At 35.6% G+C, this 20,740-nt stretch overlaps 1 protein-coding gene across 1 annotated transcript in view; it reads left to right on the plus strand.

The window, feature by feature from the left end:
• LOC145284083 (uncharacterized) overlaps nucleotides 1-20,740 on the plus strand; it is a 361,761-nt gene that overhangs the window by 46,290 nt on the left and 294,731 nt on the right. Inside the window, exons 2-5 of the mRNA XM_080133150.1 lie at nucleotides 4,514-4,621; nucleotides 13,243-13,436; nucleotides 17,827-17,962; nucleotides 19,096-19,316. Of these exons, the coding sequence (XP_079989276.1) occupies nucleotides 4,514-4,621; nucleotides 13,243-13,436; nucleotides 17,827-17,962; nucleotides 19,096-19,316 (659 nt within the window). The remainder of the gene's footprint in view (nucleotides 1-4,513; nucleotides 4,622-13,242; nucleotides 13,437-17,826; nucleotides 17,963-19,095; nucleotides 19,317-20,740) is intronic.

Below are 20,740 nucleotides of genomic sequence, written 5' to 3' on the forward strand. Positions count from 1 at the left end.
TGTCGCCACACACATGCACAAAGCTTTGCTTTATATGTACACGTTATATAAACATTTAGCGAGCATGAGTGTATATTTTGAAGAAGCCTTTTATGTAAATAGTAGAAATTTGTTTACCTAACGTCTCGCTACCTGCCGCCCTTTTTTCAAACACACATATCCATTGAATCCTGAAACAAAAGCGATAGGTCAACCAATGCACAATGCCATAAAACAATATGTCGTATACTCTACTTTCAGTTGACTTCCTTATGACATGTTAAATTGGCTTTATTACAAACGTTTCTGTGTCAGTATTTATTGCTATACCAATTCTGATGCAAGTTCATTCATCCGTTACATTTCTCCAAGTATTATTGCTGAATGCTTTTTACTAGTTAAAACAGAGGCTACTATTATTGCCCCTATTAAATGTAATTTCTTAAATAGTCTGCTGACAATAGAAAAACCTTGTCTTCTACTGGTGAGTACTGAGTTTAGAGGTTTTGGATAAAAATTGGAGAATACATTAAACAGTTTTAAAACATTGTTTTGGATCCAAATTTAAGTTTCGTTCCATTAGTATGAATTTGTTGATTAAAGAAGATCATTTGTAGAAATATATATATATATATATATATATATATATATATATATACTTGTTTATTGTTATATAAACATGGTCACATCCTGCTGCTACAAATAGCCACTTGTTTCAATCAAACAACAGATATCATCAGGCAGCGACTTGACTATTCAAAAGTTCAATGAATAATCTTTGTAGCAGCAGGATGTGACCATGTTTATATAACAATAAACAAGTATTATCAGCTCTTTTTATTGAGCACTATCTAACAACCTCGTTGAATTCATTAGTCCATTACTTTTGAATAAAAAAAACCCGAGTATATATATATATATATATATATATATCGGTTTGAACGATACATTTATTGCCCTAAAGAAAAGCACTATAGCTTTATTTTAAAACTCTTATTGAAAAAATCAATTCAGGTAACTTGATTCTGTAGTAGAGCTGACATTTATTCAATGTAACCGCCTTCAACCTCAATCACCGCCTTGATACAGGTCTTGAACTGGGAGCACCGGTACAGTGATAGTTACTTTTGAGCAATATTGTGTCATGCTAAAAAATTTTTTCAGAGTCAAACTGAATGAAATTGAGTATAGAAATAATGTATAGTTTCAATATGACGGTGCATTCTCTAATAGTTGGAAGATGGTCTCTATGGAACCAGTGTACAAGAATTCTAGTGAAATGACTGACCTTCTCAATTATCGCCCTATCAGTCTCCTCCTCATCTTTGCTAAAATCTTTGAGACTTAATTAATCAAGCACTAGTTCAACATCTTGCAAAATCAAATCTCCTCTATGACAAACGTAAGGATTTAAGCAATGTCGTTCTACTGCAGATATTTTAACGGTCATCTCTGAATGCATATATCATGTACTGGATAAGGTGGTTGAAGACAGGGCACAGAAATCACTTTTTCCATAGCTACCAACGTAATAGATGCACTGAGACTAAAGCTGCTTTCAGGACTGCCAGCAACTACTGTAAAAGAGTAATAAAAAATGCAAGAGAGCTATATGCACAGTCTGTTAAATCCAAGGTAGCTGATCAGCGGCTTGGTTCCCACCAGTTTTGGCAAATAACAAATAGGACCCTGAACAGAAGTGTGCGTTCTATCCCAACCATTATCAATGGTCCAGAGGTCATCTCGTCAGCGTCAGACAAGGCCAAACTATTTGCAAAGAACTTTGCAGCTAATTCTACCCTTTGCAACGAAGGCCATCAACTCCCCATATTTCCTCCTATAACACAGAACACGCTAGGTAACATACAAATATCCGTGCATGAGGTCACCAAGCTAATCAAGAACCTAGATTCCAGTAAAGCAACTGGCCCTGATGGCATCCCAATTATAGTGTTAAAAAAGCTTCAACCAGAACTTGCTCCCATACTTACAAAACTATTTAAGTGCTGCCTTAAGGAGAAGTGCTTTCCGACTCCCTGGAAGACCTCATCAGTTTGCCCTGTATTTAAGAATTCAGGTGATAAGTCATCTCCCTCTCAGTACAGACCAATAAGTCTCCTGTGTGTTATGAGTAAGTTGCTGGAATCCATATTAAATAGAGAAATAGTCAACCACCTCAGCAGGAATAACCTTCTTAGTGACACACAATATGGTTTCCGCTCTGCAAGATCTACCGCAGATGTGCTGACGGTTATATCCCACAGGATTAGTGAATCTCTTGACAAAGGCTTCCTTTCCAGGGCAATTGCTCTTGACATATCAAAGGCCCTCGACAAGATATGGCATAGAGGTCTACTTCACAAGATTTCCAGCTACGGTATAACTGGAAATGTTTTCTCAATCATTAAATCATTTTTCTCTGATAGGCTCATAAGAGTAGTGGTAGATGGACAAAAATCGGAGGCCTGCAATATAAATGCTGGAGTCCCTCAGGGGTCAATCCTAGGCCCAACTCTCTTCCTGATCTACATCAATGACCTCCCTAAACACATACTTAAATCATTCGTTGACATCTATGCTGATGATACGACCATCTACGGCAACACATCAAATGCTGTAAATGACAAAGTTCTCTTTGAGAGAACGTGGTTCAGTGGGGGAAGATGTGGCTGGTTACCTTTAATGCATCCAAAACCAAACTCCTATCCTTACATCATCAACGCTCTGATCCCCATCTGGCATCAATTGTGATGGATGGCTCTCGTCTGGGTGAGGCCCCGTGTTTTGACAAGCTTCTGGGTTTGACCTTTACTCCTGATCTGAAATGGAACACGTACATCAAGTCTGTTGCCAAGGTCGCTGGAAAGATGGTGAGATCCTTCTACTGCTCCAGAAGATATCTCACTACTGATGCAGTTCTCTATCTATATAAAAGCCAAGTACGTCCAAGGATGGAATACTGTTGCCATATCTGGGCAGGAGCTGCTAAAACAGCCTATCCTGCCTTGACAGAGTACAAAATAGACTTCGTGGCTTAGTGGGGGTGCCCTTTTCTCTACCCTGCAACCTCTCTCCCACAGAAGAGACGTTGCGAGCCTATCCTTGTTTTATCGTTATTTTCATGGCAGGTGCTCATCTGAACTCTAATCTCTGGTCCCCCCTCGCCAATCTTTCACGAAAAACACCCGTCTAGCTGAATCCACTGTGAAAAATTTCTCCCACTCTATATCTGTGCCTAAATCAAAACGCGGATTCCATGAACAAAGCTTCTTTCTTAGAACTGCACGCCTGTAGAACTCTGTTCCGTCTGCCTGCTTCCCACCGGACTACAACTTGGATGTGTTCAAGTCCAATGTTAACAAATTCCTAATGAACCGCCCCCTTAAGTAAACACTTCATCAAATCTCCACACTAACGTAATGTACTTGCAATAACCCTTATCCCTGAGTGGCTTCCGGGCCTTGATAAGTGGTGATCACTGTGTGAAAAAAAAAAAAAAAGATATATACAAGGCCTTTGACAAAGTCTGCCATGAAGGGCTGCTGATGAAAATTAAATCGTACGGTGTAACTGGACGTATACTAAATATAATTGGATCCTTCTTAGAAAATAGGACCATTCAGGCTATCATTGATGGACGTTCATCCAAACAGCAGAATCTCACCATTTCACTGTTGATGTCTTTAATGCCAAAAAATTTTCTACCTTAATAGTTTCTTCCCTCAAACAGCTAGACTTTGGAATTCCCTTCCTTCAACCTGCTTCCTTGACTCTATTTATATGCAGAAGTTTAAATGTAACGTAAACTAACATCTTGTTAATCTTTCCTAGGCATAATCCAAAATAGTAGACCCTTACGCCCACGTGGCAATATGCCTTGTTGAGTGCACACGAGTAATATATCTATATATCTATAAAAGTGAACGTGTCTGTCTGTCTGTGTGTCTGCCTGTCTGTGTACATTTCCCTACGCAATAACTCTGTCAATCTTTAGTCTATAGACTCGAAATTTGAAATACCGGGTACTGAGATTTGGGAAAATCGATGTGACGGGTGTCAGCCAGAAATTTGGCTGTTAAGGGGTCAAATTTCAACGATTTGACCTTTAAGAACTCTACCAAACTCCTCCGACAATTTTGGGTCTAGACACTTGAAATTTTAGATATAGGTTCCTTGAACCTGGATCTAACTTAATAAAGTGATTTGAGCCCGAAACTATAAATTTTAAGGGGTCATAATAGGGGTCAAATTAAAAAAAAATTTACTCTTTTTTTTTTTTGCTCAGCATACACCTCCAAACACCCGGGCAACGCCGGGCTGAAATGCTAGTATATATATATATATATATATATATATATATATATATATGGTAAGAGACAGTATTTCTCCAAAAAGCGGATTATTTCAGAAAAATAGTTCGTTGATTTTATTTTCTATGCTTGTTTCATTGTACAGCAGCACATTTTACTTTGTATAACTAATATCTTTTTATAATTTGAAATAACTTATTTTCTTTTTTTTTCATTTGTCTCAGCACAACCAGTGATCGATCTCCTAACCAACAACACAGATCTTTTAATGAGCGCCTCAACAGTACGTGAAAATACAACAATTAAAAATGCCGTTTTTGGATGCTGCAAAGGTTAGTCTTTTTATTTTTTTTCTTCCGATCTAAAGCATGTGGTGCACTGGGGAAAAATGGCTTATTACGTTTAATATCTCTATAACCAACCCGCTATTTCATGTGGCTGGATAGAGAAATTGAGAGGTAGAGAGAGAAATAGGGAAGGAAACGGAGAGAGAAAAAGAGGGAGAGGAAGAGAGAGATATAAAAGGAGTGAAAGAGAGTGAGACGGGACCAGAGAGAAATAAAGAAAGAGAAAGGGGGAGATAAAGAGAGAGACAGGAGAGGGAGAGATGCTGGAGAGAGATAGAGAGAAACAGAGTATGAACTACACTTTACCGTTTTTGTCCTCGATCAATGTCGAAGAAATCCTTCTAGCCTGAGGTAATTTTTATTCATTTATTGAATAATAGAATACAGGCAAAATTTTGGGGGATAGAAGGGACTCTTTATGCCAGTGCATTTCGAAGCCTAATGCTTGTCATCAGAAGAGTAGAGAAGATGCTAGGTAGCATGGGGAAGATGCGGCGTCTAGCATAAGGTTCATTAGGGACGAAAAAGATTAAGAGGAATTATAGAATGTTGGGGGAAGCTTTATTGAATTCTAAATAAATAAGGAGAAGCTTGTTATATATAGTATGATATATAAGGTTGTATATGGTCTTTAACATAGTGTTGAGATTAAGGGGTATATGTATTAGGGTTAAATTGGGAGTGTATTTTTGCTGCGTGGTAATTTATTTTAACGGTTTGTGGGGTTTCTATTTTCTACGGAGTGGTAATTTTGATTGGTGCCACCTAAACGGCAAATGGCGGCTATGAAATCGCTTATAATTTGTGTGTGGTTGGGGGCTATGCAAAGTTGCAATAATATAGGTCAACTGAAATGTACAGGTCATCACTTAAAAAAATGTCAGCAAGAGTTGTTAGACGAAACTAAATGGAAAATAAATAAATAAATAATAAATAAATAATAAAAAATAAAATATAAAATAAAATAAAAATAAAAATAAAAAACTAAATAAAAATTATTTAAGGGGAGAGGATGGCTGGTATCTGCAAATTCAAGAAAAAGCAAGAAAAAAAAGTAAGTAAATGCATATAGTAAAATATAAGTAAATATACATACAAGATATGAAAGTGTGGGTAGATTAATATATTAGATAGATAGGAAAGTTTAAAGAATAAAGCAGAAAATGCAGATAAATAACCGGCTATGCAAAGAAGAGATAAAGAATTAAAATAAAGGATTATTAAATTATAAAGTATTAAGTATGTAGAAAAACGATAAAGTTAAAGAAATTTTTTTTATCTATATAAAGGGTAAAAGTAATAACTATGTAATTTCAAAATTGCCATAATTAAATTTGGACTTATGTTTACAGAAAGAGATCAGTTCATTTTTAGAATTTATTATATTGTTACTTTGAGGGGAAGTAATTATAGTTACAGCTTCGGTTGTGCAGAAGCGACATGACTTAGAGCCTAGAGTATAAGACTTAACTTTTTTATGATCGTCCATTTGATTGAGAAGAGTTAAGTTTTTTAATTAAAGTGGTTAGAGAAGTTCCTTGGTTATTATTAGAATTATGGTTGTTAAAAGAAGAAATGTGGTTAGATATTCTTTTCTTAATTAATTTTGAAGTAGCGCCGATATATGTATGTACTATATTAAAAGTTCGAGGTCTGGTATTAATATTAATTTGCTGATTTGTATTAGTTAAATAGTTTGAATTTTGTTCATAGTGTTCAACAAATGGTGGGACAATGTCTGTATGAGGACTATTTTGGAGGGGATAATTAGTGTTGTTAGTGTTAGGATAGCTGTTAGGAGAAATATTATTCTATTTATTATTATTATTATCATCATTATTACTAGTTGTATGATTGTAGATGGAAGGGCTGCTCGAGTGGTGTATTGGATTCGTAACTGTATCAGATGGAGGATGGAAAGAAGAATAACTTGAAGGCGAAATATTAGTGTCTGTTATGGGAGGATTGCGTGGGAGCTAAGTAATAATGCAAGAATATATAACATCTTTATGGATGCAATCATTATTGAGTGGGCAATGATGTTTGTTATTACAATTACAGTTAGTTTTGGGTTTAATTGGGAAAGGGATTTTTTGGGCTGATTTAATTTTTTTGTTATTAGATGTTAAGATTCTTTGTGCTAAATTAGGTATTGTTGAAAAAGAAACCCAGATTGATTTTTTTATTGAAAATAGAACTATATCTGTGTGGGTATTTGAAAGAGTTTTGTACAATGTTGAAGAATTCCTTAGGTATATTAGTTTTGACATTTAGGCTAAATGGAGGATTAAACCAAATATTTTTCTTTCTCCTGATGCGACTAGGTGAGTTAGAGGTATTGCGATTAGTATTTTGGTTTGGATAATAAATGTAGACTGGTTCATTGTTATTGATAGCGGCAGATCTTGTTATTTGAACTGGTTTCTTACGAGTCATATTGTGTGTGATTACAGATTTGGCGGTCTGCAGGAGGAGCATAATTGTTGTATTTAATCTTTTCCTTGTGTCCTGAGTTCCATAAGGCATTATTGAAGAAAGTAGCATTTTGATTAAAAGTTTGTTTTATCAGCAGAAAGAGCAGAAATTCTTCTAGAGACGGATGGTACTATAGATTTTATAATTGAGTTGGGGTGATTAGAAGATTTATGGACGTATAAAAGCGTAAGATTAGGTTTATGATAGGGGTTTCGGTGTTAAGATTAAGTGTAACATCTAGAAAATTTGAAGTTTATTTGTTTGGTTGGATAATTATAGAAAGGCCAAAGATATTAAAGAAGTAATGTAATTTTTAAATTGTTTTGTTGTACTGGCTGTTGTAGTAAAAAGGGCATCGTCTCTATAAAGGCCCTCTTCGATATGTTTAAAGTGGTATTTAAGTTCTTTCAGTAAGAAGAGTCCCACTAAATCGGTAACTTTTAATGCATCTAAAACCAAGCTTCTCTCTTTACATCATCAACATTCTGATCCACATCTGGCATCAATTGAAATGAATGGCTCTCGTCTTCAGGAGGCCTCAAGTTTTGACAAGCTTCTGGGCTTGACCATTACTCCTGATCTTAAATGGAACACGTACATCAAATCTGTTGCCAAGGCCGCTGGAAAAATGGTGGGATCTTTCTATCGATCCTGTAGATATCTCACTGCTGATGCTATTCTCTATCTATATAAGAGCCAGGTACGTCCAAGGATGGAATACTGTTGCCACATCTGGGCAGGAGCTGCTAGAAAGGACTTGGCCTGCCTTGATAGAGTTCAAAATAGACTTCGTAGCCTCGTAGGAGATGTCCTTTTCTCTTCCTTGCAACCTCTATCTCACAGAAGAGATGTTGCGAGTTTGTCTCTGATGTATCGTTATTTTCATGGAAAGTGTTCGACTGAGCTTCAATCTATGGTCCCCCCTCGCCAAACTTTCACAAGAAACACTCGTCTAGCTGTAAACACTATCAATAATTCCCCCCACTCTTTATCTGTGCCTAAACCTAAATGTAGATTCCATGAACAGAGCTTCTTTCTTAGAACTGCACGCCTGTTGAATTGTCTTCTGTTTTCCTGCTTTCCGGCTGACTACAATATCGTTGTCTTTAAGTCTAACGTAAATAAGTTCTTGATGAGCCGTTCCATATAAGTTATCAAATTTACCAAATTTTCATTACCAATGATTACTATATTGTCCAATTTCTAATGTACACTCTTTAACCCTTATCCTTGAGTGGCCTCTTGGCCCTGATAATGTGGTGATGCCTATGTAAAAAAAAAAAAAAAAGAAAAACTTCTGCAGAGTCAGAAGGACCCATCAAGATGTCAAAATTATCAGGGGTATCCTTTCTATTCCAAAGCTTATTGTTAAATTGTATGAGGGACTTTCTCGCTATTCTCATTAAATTGTATGAGAGACTTTCTCGCTAATTTTATTTCTAAATTAGTTAAGAGAATTTCTTTTATCAAAGATAAGAGCCTTATTTAAAAGGATCGGAGAAGTTGATTGATAATAATTTTGGATGTCAAATGTTATGAAGTTAAGGAGGTGTTTATTTTTAAGGGAAACAAACCAATTAATTATGGAATCTGAATTTAGCCAAAGAGGGAAACCTACTTTTTCTTTAATAGAAGAGATGATTCTATCTAAGATATTTTTGCTTACAGCTCCTAAGTAAGAGTTAGATTGGTAGATCAATCTGATGGAGGGGTTGTCATAGAAATTAGGTTTATGATATATATATATATATGAGGTGCCGTCTATGATTTTCCAGACGTTTCTGTACAGGCTTTTAAAATTGTCGTAAACTATTAAAAATTCAGTACATTACTGCTATATATCTTATAAGATGACTGACCAATTTTTATTATTTTAGGTTCAAATGAACAGCTACAAGCAGGAATTGGAATATACCTTAATAAAGCCTCATTGTCACAGCTGGTGAATTTCAAAAATGCAATCTGGACGTGAGGACACTTTAGAAGAACGATATGCAATAAATTCTCTTTGAAACTAGGGAAAAATGCCACGGAAACGTATGGAATGCTTCAGACTGCTTTTGGACCATCTTGCATGAATAGGGGAGGGCAGAGCGGTAGCTCTAGATATATCTAAGGCTTTTGACAGGGTATGGCATAAAGGTCTTCTCAGGGAAATTAAATCATACGGTATCACTGGTAGAATACTTAACATAATTAAATCCTTCTTAGATAAGAGAAAAATCCAGGTTGTCCTCGACGGTCGTACATCTAAACAATATGATATAAATGCGGGAGTGCCCCAGGGATCTATCCTTGGACCTCTGCTGTTTCTGATATTCATAAATGACCTCCCCGACAAAATTGCCTCTGAGATGGGTATATATGCTGATGACACCACGCTCTATAACAGGCATGACAGGAAAAAAAATGAACACATAACTAAAGAAATGGCAAAAACACTAGAGGATGACCTCCAATCTGTAGTGGAATGGGGACATAAATAGATGGTCACATTCAATGCTGCCAAGACTAAACTGGTTTCCTTCAATAATTACAAGAAACCTTCTCTTCCACCAATAGCAATGGCCAGTGACTCCCTGTCTGAGAGTACATCTTTCAAACTGCTTGGCCTAACGTTCACAGGGAACATGAGTTGGAACAATTATATTGAAAACATTGTCAGGGCCGCAACGAAAAAGGTAGGCTCTCTCTACCGTGCTAGAAAACTACTGACACCTGAAAGTATCCTGTACCTCTATAAGGCCACCATTCGCCCATGTATGGAGTATTGTTGTCACATTTGGGCTGGTGCATCTGCTGCTAGTCTCTCGCTCCTAGACAAGGTTCAAAAGAGAGTCGCCAATCTGATAGGCCCTGAACTGGCATCTAAGCTTCAGCCTCTGTCCTATCGACGAAACGTTGCATCCCTCTGCCTGTTCTACAAGTATTTTAATGGTGAATGCTCTGACGAACTGCAGACACTCGTGCCCCCACGACGTAGACACCTTCGACAAACCTGACAGGCAACTAAATCCCATCCCCACACAGTAGAGATCTCTAGATGTAAAAGACCTTTCTACTCCAGTAGTTTCTTCCCCAGAACCGCTGGACTCTGGAATTCTATTCCAGGTCCCTGCTTCCCTAACTGTACTGACATGCAGAAGTTCAAGTGTAATGTAAACCAACATCTTGCTGCCCAAATCCCAACATAGTGACCCAGTAGTTGCTGCCCCTGATAGTAGCCCCCCTACACCAAAGTGGCAATGTGCCTTGTTTGGGGTGAAAATGTAATAAAAAAATAGATAAAAAAAAAACATCAGTTTTTAAGTGGTAGAAGAGATTCAAGGAGGGCAGGAAGTCTGTGACGGATGATGAGAGTTGTGGGAGGAGTAAGGAACCAAATGTGATAGGCCAAATAAAGAATTTCATGGATAAGGACCATCGTGTGTCTATAGAGGCAATAAACGCACGGTTTGATGTCAGTGTGAGAACTGTACCACAATTATTCATGAGGAACTGAAGATGCAGAAATTTGCACAAAGTTTGCCCCAAGGGTGCAGTCCACAACATTCTTATCATAGACTATTTGGCCAAGATGGGCATCAGGACGGTTCCTCACCCTAACCCTATAGTCCAGATCTCCCTGTGACTTTTGCTTATTCCCTAAGCTCAAGGAAAAGCTTAGAGGCTGTCGTTTACTGACTGAGGAGATGAAAGAGGCTGTGACGAGGTTATTGACATGCTGACACGAGAACCATGGAGCGTTCTAGAAGTTGTTATAATGATATGTGCATTGCAGTCGGTGGAGATTACTTCGAAAGGGACTAGACAGTTTCATGTGTGCACTATGAATAAAAGTGGCCATATGAAAAAGTCTGGAAACCTCTGTCTGTCTGTCTGTCTGTCTGTGTGTGTGTGTGTGTGTGTGTGTGTGTGTGTGTAAGATAAATGGAAGAGAATCACAAGAGTGCTTGATTATTAAAAAGTAAGAGCAAAATATTTATTTACATATGTATCCCAACAGATCAGAAAAACATCGGTACCGTTGGTTTCAAATTAAAAAAAGAAAGGAACCAATATCTGGTTGTCTATATCATAGTTTCATTCAGCATGCAAGGTACCATTTTCAGAGAGACAGATATAAACAGAGACCGAAAATATTCTAACATAGTGATTAGATATTGATTCCCTTTGTATTAGATTTGAAACCGTTTGAATGTTTTTATGATTTTTTGTAACACACACACACTCATATATTAAGCCGAGACACTATCCACTAACAATACTGATTACAATGCCGTAGAGTTCTGCCAACTCTACCATTGAATAAATGCTAGACGCAAATTATAATTTGTACTGGTGACCGCAGTATGATTTAAAACATAATTGCTTTTATTTAGATCGCGGCCACTTATCTGAAAATAACATTAGCTTGCGAAGACAAATATTTTGCGTGTGTGTGTGTGTGTGTGTGTGTGTGTGTGTGTGTGTGTAGTAAAATAAAGAGTTAAGTCCATAGGAGTGTTTTACTGTTTGTGTTGTCATGCAATAGTTTTATGGTACTCTTGCATAATTTGACCCGAATTCTCGTCGAGCATGGATCGGGCGAGACCGGCAATCATCGGTGTCAGCCGAGCATTGTAACAGATGCAGACTATTGAAAAAACAAAACAAACCGGGAAAAAATGCAAATAATAAAAAATAACAAAAAACCTACCTTGAAAAATAAAAATATGTTTATTTATTTTATTTTAGTATTTGTTTATTTTTTTATTGCAAAATATTTATCAACAGAAAGTTTTGTTGTTTTTTTTTTTCTTCAAGAAAATATTTTTAACCGTATAATTGTTAGGTGTAAGTACAAGTTTTTTTTTTTTGTTTGTTTTCTTTTTTGTAACCGTATATACATATATATTTTTCCCCCAAGACTTTTTGTTCAGTCAAGTTTTTTTTTGGTGGGAGAGGGGGGCGTGGTCCATAGAAATCTTTAATCTTTTTTTTTTTTTTTTTTTTTTTCAAAAAATATTGAGATTTTTTTTTTTTTTTTTTTCGGTTGTTAATTGCCGGCGGAAGAACTTTCTTGATGGGGATATTTCCTTAGGAATCTTTTACTTCGGTCGACTGTTGAACGGCCATCGACGGCAAATGGAGGAGATGGGGTAGAGGAAATATTTTTTAGGGTTGCCATAAATAAATGATTTTTACTATTGTTGGAATCTCCAACACACACGATCTTTTTTTAAGCAAACATTTGTGTTTACAATTGTGCACCGCATTTTTTGGGACAGCAATTTCTTCTCCTTACAATATGAAACATTTCAACAAGATAATGTAACTTGCGTTTAAGATGTAACATATAGTTGCTATATGCAAATGTCGAGCCTTGTGCGAAGTAACGGTAAAGAAAAAAAGTCTATAAAAAGAACAGGTGCACAATTACGTTCGAAAGGACAACGGTCAGAGAGAAGGAGCACGATCGCATGTTATTCGGAAATAAATGTCGTTGGTACAACGAAAAAAGTGAGTCGAGTTATTCTTTGTCTTCGTCTTCTTTGCGACGAATTCTGGGTCACGAGTGCCTGCATGTTAACACGTCTGTAAACGTGTGCACTATTGGAAATTTGTCAACGTTAGTCGGGTTTTGATACTGTGAAAACTGCAACAGTTGTCCCTCTTAACCCTTGTAAAGAGTTGCTTTCCATTGTCCGTGTATGGGTTTATGATGATGTGTGATTTAAGCTTTGGAGTAATTTGGAGTTATTTTCTCTTTGTATATAAACGAGTGTTTTACGCGTACTAGCTCTCTTCGTCTCATCATGTAAATAAATACAGACAGTCCTTCTTCGTGTCTGTGTGTAAAACTAAAATGGCTACGTGTTAATTAATTTAGCTTTTTGTCAACCATTGATATGACTTTCCGTGTAAATTTTATTTAAAACAAAGTGTGTTTATTAAATTTATAATTAACTATCAAAGGTAAATAATTAACTAATTAATTAACCAATATGTACTACGTTATGTCATATATTGAAACAAGAAGAATGGAATCCTTTTGTTTTTTATGAATTTTATGTAATTAACTTATTGTCGATAATTTTCAACTAAAAACAACATCATGTTATATTTTGCGTTTTGTTGTTTATATTTAGATTCTTTTGAAGGTTGGTGTGCTTCTTCAAACAAGAGTGGAGAATGGGTTCAATTCCAATTCTTGATACCACCTGTCGTCAGCGAAATCCAAATTTACCCACCAAACAATGGATCTGCTTTTAGCACCAAGTTTGATATTCACGTGGAAAGTACAGATGAATCCCCTGGTGTGTTTCAAAAGAAGATAATCAAGGTAAAATAATTTTATTTCCATCTAATGAACTTTAAGAAAGGGCACAATAATATAATAAAAAGTCTGTATTATTTGTATTGATATTTATTTGGAAATGATGACATCGTATTAAAATTAAAGAACAGCTGTCCCTTTATCACACACAGACACACATATATATTAATACAACACGCACATATATAAACAAAACACGCACATATATTAACACAACACGCACATATATTAACACAACACGCACATATATTAACACAACACGCACATATATTGACACAACATGCACATATCTAAACACCACACGCACATATCTAAACACCACACGCACATATCTAAACACAACACGCACATATATTAACACAACACGCACATATATTAACACAACACGCACATATATTAACATAGCACATATATTAACACAACGCGCACATATATTAACATAACACGCACATATATTAACACAACACGCACATATATTAACACAACATGCAAATATCTAAACACCACACGCACATATCTAAACACCACACGCACATATCTAAACACCACACGCACATATCTAAACACAACACGCACATATATTAACACAACACGCACATATATTAACACAACACGCACATATATTAACATAGCACATATATTAACACAACGCGCACATATATTAACACAACACGCACATATATTAACACAACACGCACATATATTAACATAGCACATATATTAACACAACGCGCACATATATTAACATAACACGCACATATATTAACACAACACGCACATATATTAACACAACACGCACATATATTAACACAACACGCACATATATTAACACAACACGCACATATATTAACACAACACGCACATATATTAACACAACACGCACATATATTAACATAGCACATATATTAACACAACGCGCACATATATTAACATAACACGCACATATATTAACACAACACGCACATATATTAACACAACACGCACATATACTAACATAGCACGCACATATATTAACACAACACGCACATATATTAACACAACACGCACATATATTAACACAACACGCACATACATTAACATAACACGCACATATATTAACATAACACGCACATATATTAACATAACACGCACATATATTAACATAACACGCACATATATTAACATAACACGCACATATATTAACATAACACGCACATACATTAACATAACACGCACATATATTAATACAACACGCACATATATTAACACAACACGCACATATATTAACAAAACACGCACATATATTTACATAAAGGTTTAAATTATAGCTCAATAGTGCCATTATGTACTGCTCAAGTAGTACACAATGAAAACGTCCGATTGATTTTCAAACAAATTTGTTATCCTCAGAATTAAAAAGAAAAAAACAATAAATTGCTCATTATCATTAATTACAAAATTTTACAGGACAGTTTTGAATTATGCATAAAACAAAAATCATCAAAATTGTTTTCATGTAATAATTAGCAGAAAATATTTGGAACGATGAATCTACCAGTAGATGGTGAGGTTCTGAAATATATATAGTCTTGGAAGTCTCTTTAAAACCTTTAAAACTACAAAAATGTCCTTCGTTGGAACATTATTTTGTAAGTAAGTCAGTTAATCTCCCGTATAGCTGAATATTTTTACTTACATGAACAAACAATAGTACCAATGTTCTTAAAGGGATCATCAGTTGTTTACTATGAAGCACTATTTGGGGGATTTAAAGACAAAACCGTATATTAAATCACGCCTTCCTAGCAATGTTGATCAAACACTACCTCCTTCAAAACACATGACCAAAAATATTAATACTGGATCTAGTTTTTTCCTCCAGATGAATTTAGGCGAACTGTTGTATATTGAAGGGGGCAGATACCGGTATTTAGAGAAATGAAGTAATTAGGATCGAAAATAATATTTATTAAATAAGAATACTGGAATCGAACGTAGTGATGAAAAGTTAAAAAAGAATAGATATTGCTATTTAGATGCGATTGCAAGAATGTAGAATTAGCCATTGTAGTTAGAAATAACTATAAAAAACAAAGTTAGGTCAGAGGAATAATAAACAATTAAGGAATGTTCTTTCTGTTGCCAGAAAAACGTGTTGGAGTCATATGTAATATGTAAAGTCCACGTGAGAAAACATTCCCATGTTTGAGCACGTTCCGACGTCAAAAAAAAAAGATAGATCTATATATACAGTAAAGTTAGGGTTCGGAATTAGTTTAGTTAGGAGTCAAGAGCTGAGTTAAGAAAGAGATTTGAGAGAGGAGAGTTGAGTTAGCCTTAGCCCTTTCCGGAAGCGAGGCAGAGAGGGGAAGACAAAATGTAGAAATCTAATGTGGCATCAAATTTCCACTAATCTCATCACCCGCTAAAATAAATGTCTTCGTATTGTTTGTAAGCTTTTGAGTTTGTCATTATTTCAACCGCAAGGTAATGTGTTTTTGTCTTTGTCTTATAAAAGAACTTAATAAATCCCTTCCAAAGTGTTAACTGTATCCCCTCACTAATAATGTATCACTTCCTGTGTTTGAAAAGAACTGTTCATACATACACCGTTTCTTCACATCTATATCAGCTCCTATTATAAATATGAACTCCCCAAACAATTGTGTCATCGTCATATGCGCTGTTGTAAACGACGTCCTGTAAACGAACCCTTCGCTATGCTGCATAACCAATTGATGTCATTTAAAAAAAGTATTTTTAACCTGTTTCATCCGTCCCTTTCTCCACAAATTATTTTTTATTTATTTATTTTTTTTTACATAGGAGTCACCACTTATCAAGACCCGGAGGCCACTAGAGGATAAGGGTTATTGAGTGTACAGTAATCAATGGGATACTATCGTAGTAATCGTTGGTAATGGAAATTTGGTAGATTGGATTACTTAAGGGGGCGGTTCACCAAGAATTTGTTTATGTTGGACTTGAAGACAACCAAGTTTTAGTCAGCTTGGAAACAGGCAAACGGAAGAGAGTTCCACAGCCGTGCAGTTCTAAGAAAGAAGCTTTGTTCATGAAATCTTTGTTTTGACTTAGGCACAGATAAAGAGTGGGGAAAATTATTGACAGTGGTTTCAGCTAGACAGGTGTTTTTCGTGAAAGATTGACGAGGGAGGACCAGGGGTTGGAGCTCAGATGAGCACTTGCCATGGAAATAACGATAAAACAAAGGCAGGCTCACAACGTCCCTTCTTTGGGAAAGAGGTTGCAGGAAAGAGAAAAGGGCATCCCCCACTAAGCTACGAAGTCTATTTTGTACTCTGTCAAGGCAGGATAAGCTGTTTCTAGGAGCTCCTGTCCAGATGTGGCAACAATACTCCATTCTTGGACGTACTTGGCTTTTATAAAGATAGAGAATTGCATCAGCAGTGAGATATCTTCTGGAGCCGTAGAACGATGCCCCCATTATATATATATATATATATATATATACATCAACAACCAATTAGTAAAGGAGCATTTCTGAGACGATGTAATACTTTATTTGAATACAGTCTCATTAGCAGCACCATGATTATAGATCATATAGAAAATTTAGATATATAAATAACACGCAAGTAAGAATATCAAAATATTACACAGCTAATGAAGACTATAGGTTAAAAAAGATGCAAATATACTCTACTTAGGTAAATGTGTTTAAGGGCTATACACTAAAATGGGGTACAATATTTTTATAGGTTTTAACATTTCAATTACCATAACACAGTGAAAAACAGGATGACAACTTGCCGATTAGAGATTGTTTGTCATGAGAAATTTAAAGAATTTAAATTATAAATAGAAAACAAAATTAAAATGAAAAATAATTTTTGAATATGTAATATGTAGAAAAATTAAAATTAAGTGATTATATATATACAGGATGACCCATAAAAACGGGTCCCAAATCTAATTAGGCCCCATTTTTTAGTGTTCTGTCCGAATGAAATGAAACTTTGGTCATAACTAGTTTATTATATTCAAAACATCACATCAAAACACTAAGGTCTTTGGCCTTTTTTTTCTCCGTTCTACAGCATATGTTCTAGATGGCCTCCATTTATCTTTTTTTTTGCGGGGGGGGGGGCACCCTGTATATATATGTATAAAAATATATAGAGAGAAAGAATAGTATCATATTGTATTTTTAGATTTTACATTAGATGTAGCAATAGCATTACTTTTGTTTGTTTGTTTTTACCGATTAGTTTCGTTTCAAAGATTTCAAGTAGTTTATAGGAATTAAATTGTGGAGCAGCACCGAGCAGATGAAGACAGCTAATATTGAATATCAATGCATTTAAATCACTCATTTTTTTTTAATTTCTTTTAATCATTTCCCTTATGTCTTTTCCTTTATTTTCCCCTCTGGCAGGCTTCCATTAAAGAAAGAAATGATTCAGCGATAATCAATCTACACAAAACTCGATTGCGACGCATCCGTGTAGTCACAACTGAGTTTGTTCAGTTGGCATGTTCCCGGTTCATGATCAAAGGATTCGTACCTATTGGTAAGAATAACTTTTTATACATGCAAGCTTAACAAATACATTTTAAATTTAAAAAAAAAGCACACATTACCAACTCGATTCATTTTGCCCTTTTGACTTGACAAAAAAGGGTAAATAAATTGAAATTTTCACTTCGTTAAGGATGCCCGCTCACATTAAAAACCGACCTTGTATCTAACTTGAGAGAAGGGCAAATAAAGAGAAAATCAATTTATTCTAGTGGTTTAATTTTTTCCAACTACAGGTAGCAGATTCATCAACGAACCCTTCGTACTCCTAAAACAGATTCGACAATAATATTAAAATAACAAAATTAATCAACATTTTTCATTATTTTTTACATGGTTTTAAAAGTAAACATATTTTGCAAGAAATAACCAAATCCAGTGAAAAATGTCATTCGTATAGAAGATTTTCGAAAAAATCCTGAAATGATTAATCTATGATAACTTTATTGTTGTCTATTTGAAAAAATATATACAATTTTGCTTGTATATTTCTATATAAGATCGTTGGTAATTTTCTATACAGGCATAGAAATAGAATTATTGATTTAAAATAGCAGATGCACAAAGAAAATAAATGTGTAAATGAATAAATAACAATTATTAAGCCAATGTTTTTACGTCCACGAACTGAAATTCCCTTAATTAACAGCAATAGAACTAAGTAATTACAAACTTTGCATAATAAACTAACAAACGTTTTACAAATACTTCCATATAATGGACTTTGATGAACTTACTGCACTTGTGCCCCCTCAACGTAAATACACCCAGCCAATTCAACTTGCAGCAAAATCACACCCTTTCATTAAAGAGCTCCTTAAATGTCAGATGATTTTCGATTATAATAACTTCTTTCTCCGGATCGATTATCTTTGGAATTTTCTCCTTGCTCCCTGTTTCTTGCACCAACAACCAGAAATGTAAATAAATAACGAAAATTACTTTCTGCACAATTCTTTACTTAGGATGTCTCCTATAAATCTGGACCCTGATTATAGTAGCCCTTTACGTTTAAGTGGCATTATGTTATTGTTTTGTTTTTTAAATAAATAATTGTTTCAATTGTTATTTGATTGTAAGGACGTGTTGCTAATCCATTTCTCTTTCCCGATATATTTTTTCTAGAAACAGTTCCAGTAAAAAACCTGCAACGCCCTGAAATAAAACTTGTGTATTACAACGATATGAATATGACACTGATTGCGAATTTCAACAATAATCCTGTACCCGACATTAAATACATCTTTAAAGTCTTTTGGGAAAACAAGACCATATCCACTGAAATGTCCGCACAGCCACTTCCTGTAAAAAGAAAAGTCTTCGTTGGCGATATTTTTGCTGGCAAGGTGAGTTTCAGTTTTGTTGGTTTAATAGCTTTTGCTATACTCTAGTAGAGTAATTCAGTTTTAAAATCGCATACAACTAAGGATAAAACTGGTTACCAGCTATAAAGGGAGGTGATGCTAGGCAAGTGGTTTACTACATAAACTGACAACCTGGGTGTTTTAAGTTCGAATCTAGTTTGTTCCACAAAAAATCACTTTTACTTAGGATATTGGAAACCTTCATGTGCAAAGTAACGTCACGGTAAGAAAAAAGAAAAAAGGCTATAAAAAAAAGAACGTGTGCAAAAACCAACGAGCACGTTAGAAAAGACGATAGCATCACAGATGAATGATGTCACAGCAGTAACGAGAAAACACATGTAGCGGGAAAATGAGGAGTAAAGGTTATTTCTTAAAACCTGAAACGGGAGTTGAAGTTCTTTCCTATTCATTGCCTTCTGTTCCTTGTGAAGTGTTAACATATTGTGTACTATGTTACATCCTTAAGAAAAATGGAGGCAACGAAACAGAAGAGAAAGATTAAAAGAGGCATGACTGGAAATACATATGCATTATATACGATTAAAATGCAAATAAGGTGGGCTCTCTCTACCGTGCCAGAAAATTACTTACGCCTGGAAGTATCTTGTACCTCTATAAGGCCACCATTCGCCCATGTATGGAGTATTGCTGTCATATTTGGGCTGATGCATCTGCTGCTTGTCTCTCACTCCTGGACAGGGTTCAAAAGAGAGTCGCCAACCTGATAGGCCCTGAACTGTCATCTAAGATTCAGTCCCTGTCCCATCGACGAAATGTTGCATCCCTCTGCCTGTTTTACAAATACTTTAATGGTGACTGCTTTGACGAACTGCAAGCACTTGTACCTCCTCGCCGTGACTACCCCTGACAAACCCGACAAGCAACTAAGTCCCACCCCTTTGCAGTAGAGATCCCTAGGTGTAAGAAATCCTTTTACTTCAATAATTTCTTCCCCAGAACTGCAAGTCTTTGGAACTCCCTTCCGGGATACTGCTTTCTCAACTGTACTGATATGCATAATGATATGTAATGTGAGCAAACATCTTTCTACTCATCTCCTTTCATAATGCGCCCGCAAATTGTCCCCGATAGTAGCCCCTACTTCAAAGTGGCATTTGCCTGGTTTGGGGTGAAGATTAAATAAAAAAAAAAATTAGGCGTGTATTATAGAGGAATGTTATTCCTGGAAAAGGATTAATTCCTCTCTCTCTACTCCCCTCCTCTCTCTCTTTCTCTCTCTCTCTTTCTCTGGTTTACTTTCTGACTGCATTCGGATCCTTCAACCAGCAGTAATTATGACAAGTCTGCTAATTTTAAAATAATGACACAATTAATTGATAAGAAAAGTCAACTTGGAAAATGGACGGACATGTAAATATCGATTAGCTTTTTCTTCTTTTCTT

Source organism: Euprymna scolopes, chromosome 8, assembly GCF_053919585.1.
Source record: "Euprymna scolopes isolate OS-2025 chromosome 8, ASM5391958v1, whole genome shotgun sequence".
Classification (NCBI taxonomy): domain Eukaryota; kingdom Metazoa; phylum Mollusca; class Cephalopoda; order Sepiida; family Sepiolidae; genus Euprymna; species Euprymna scolopes.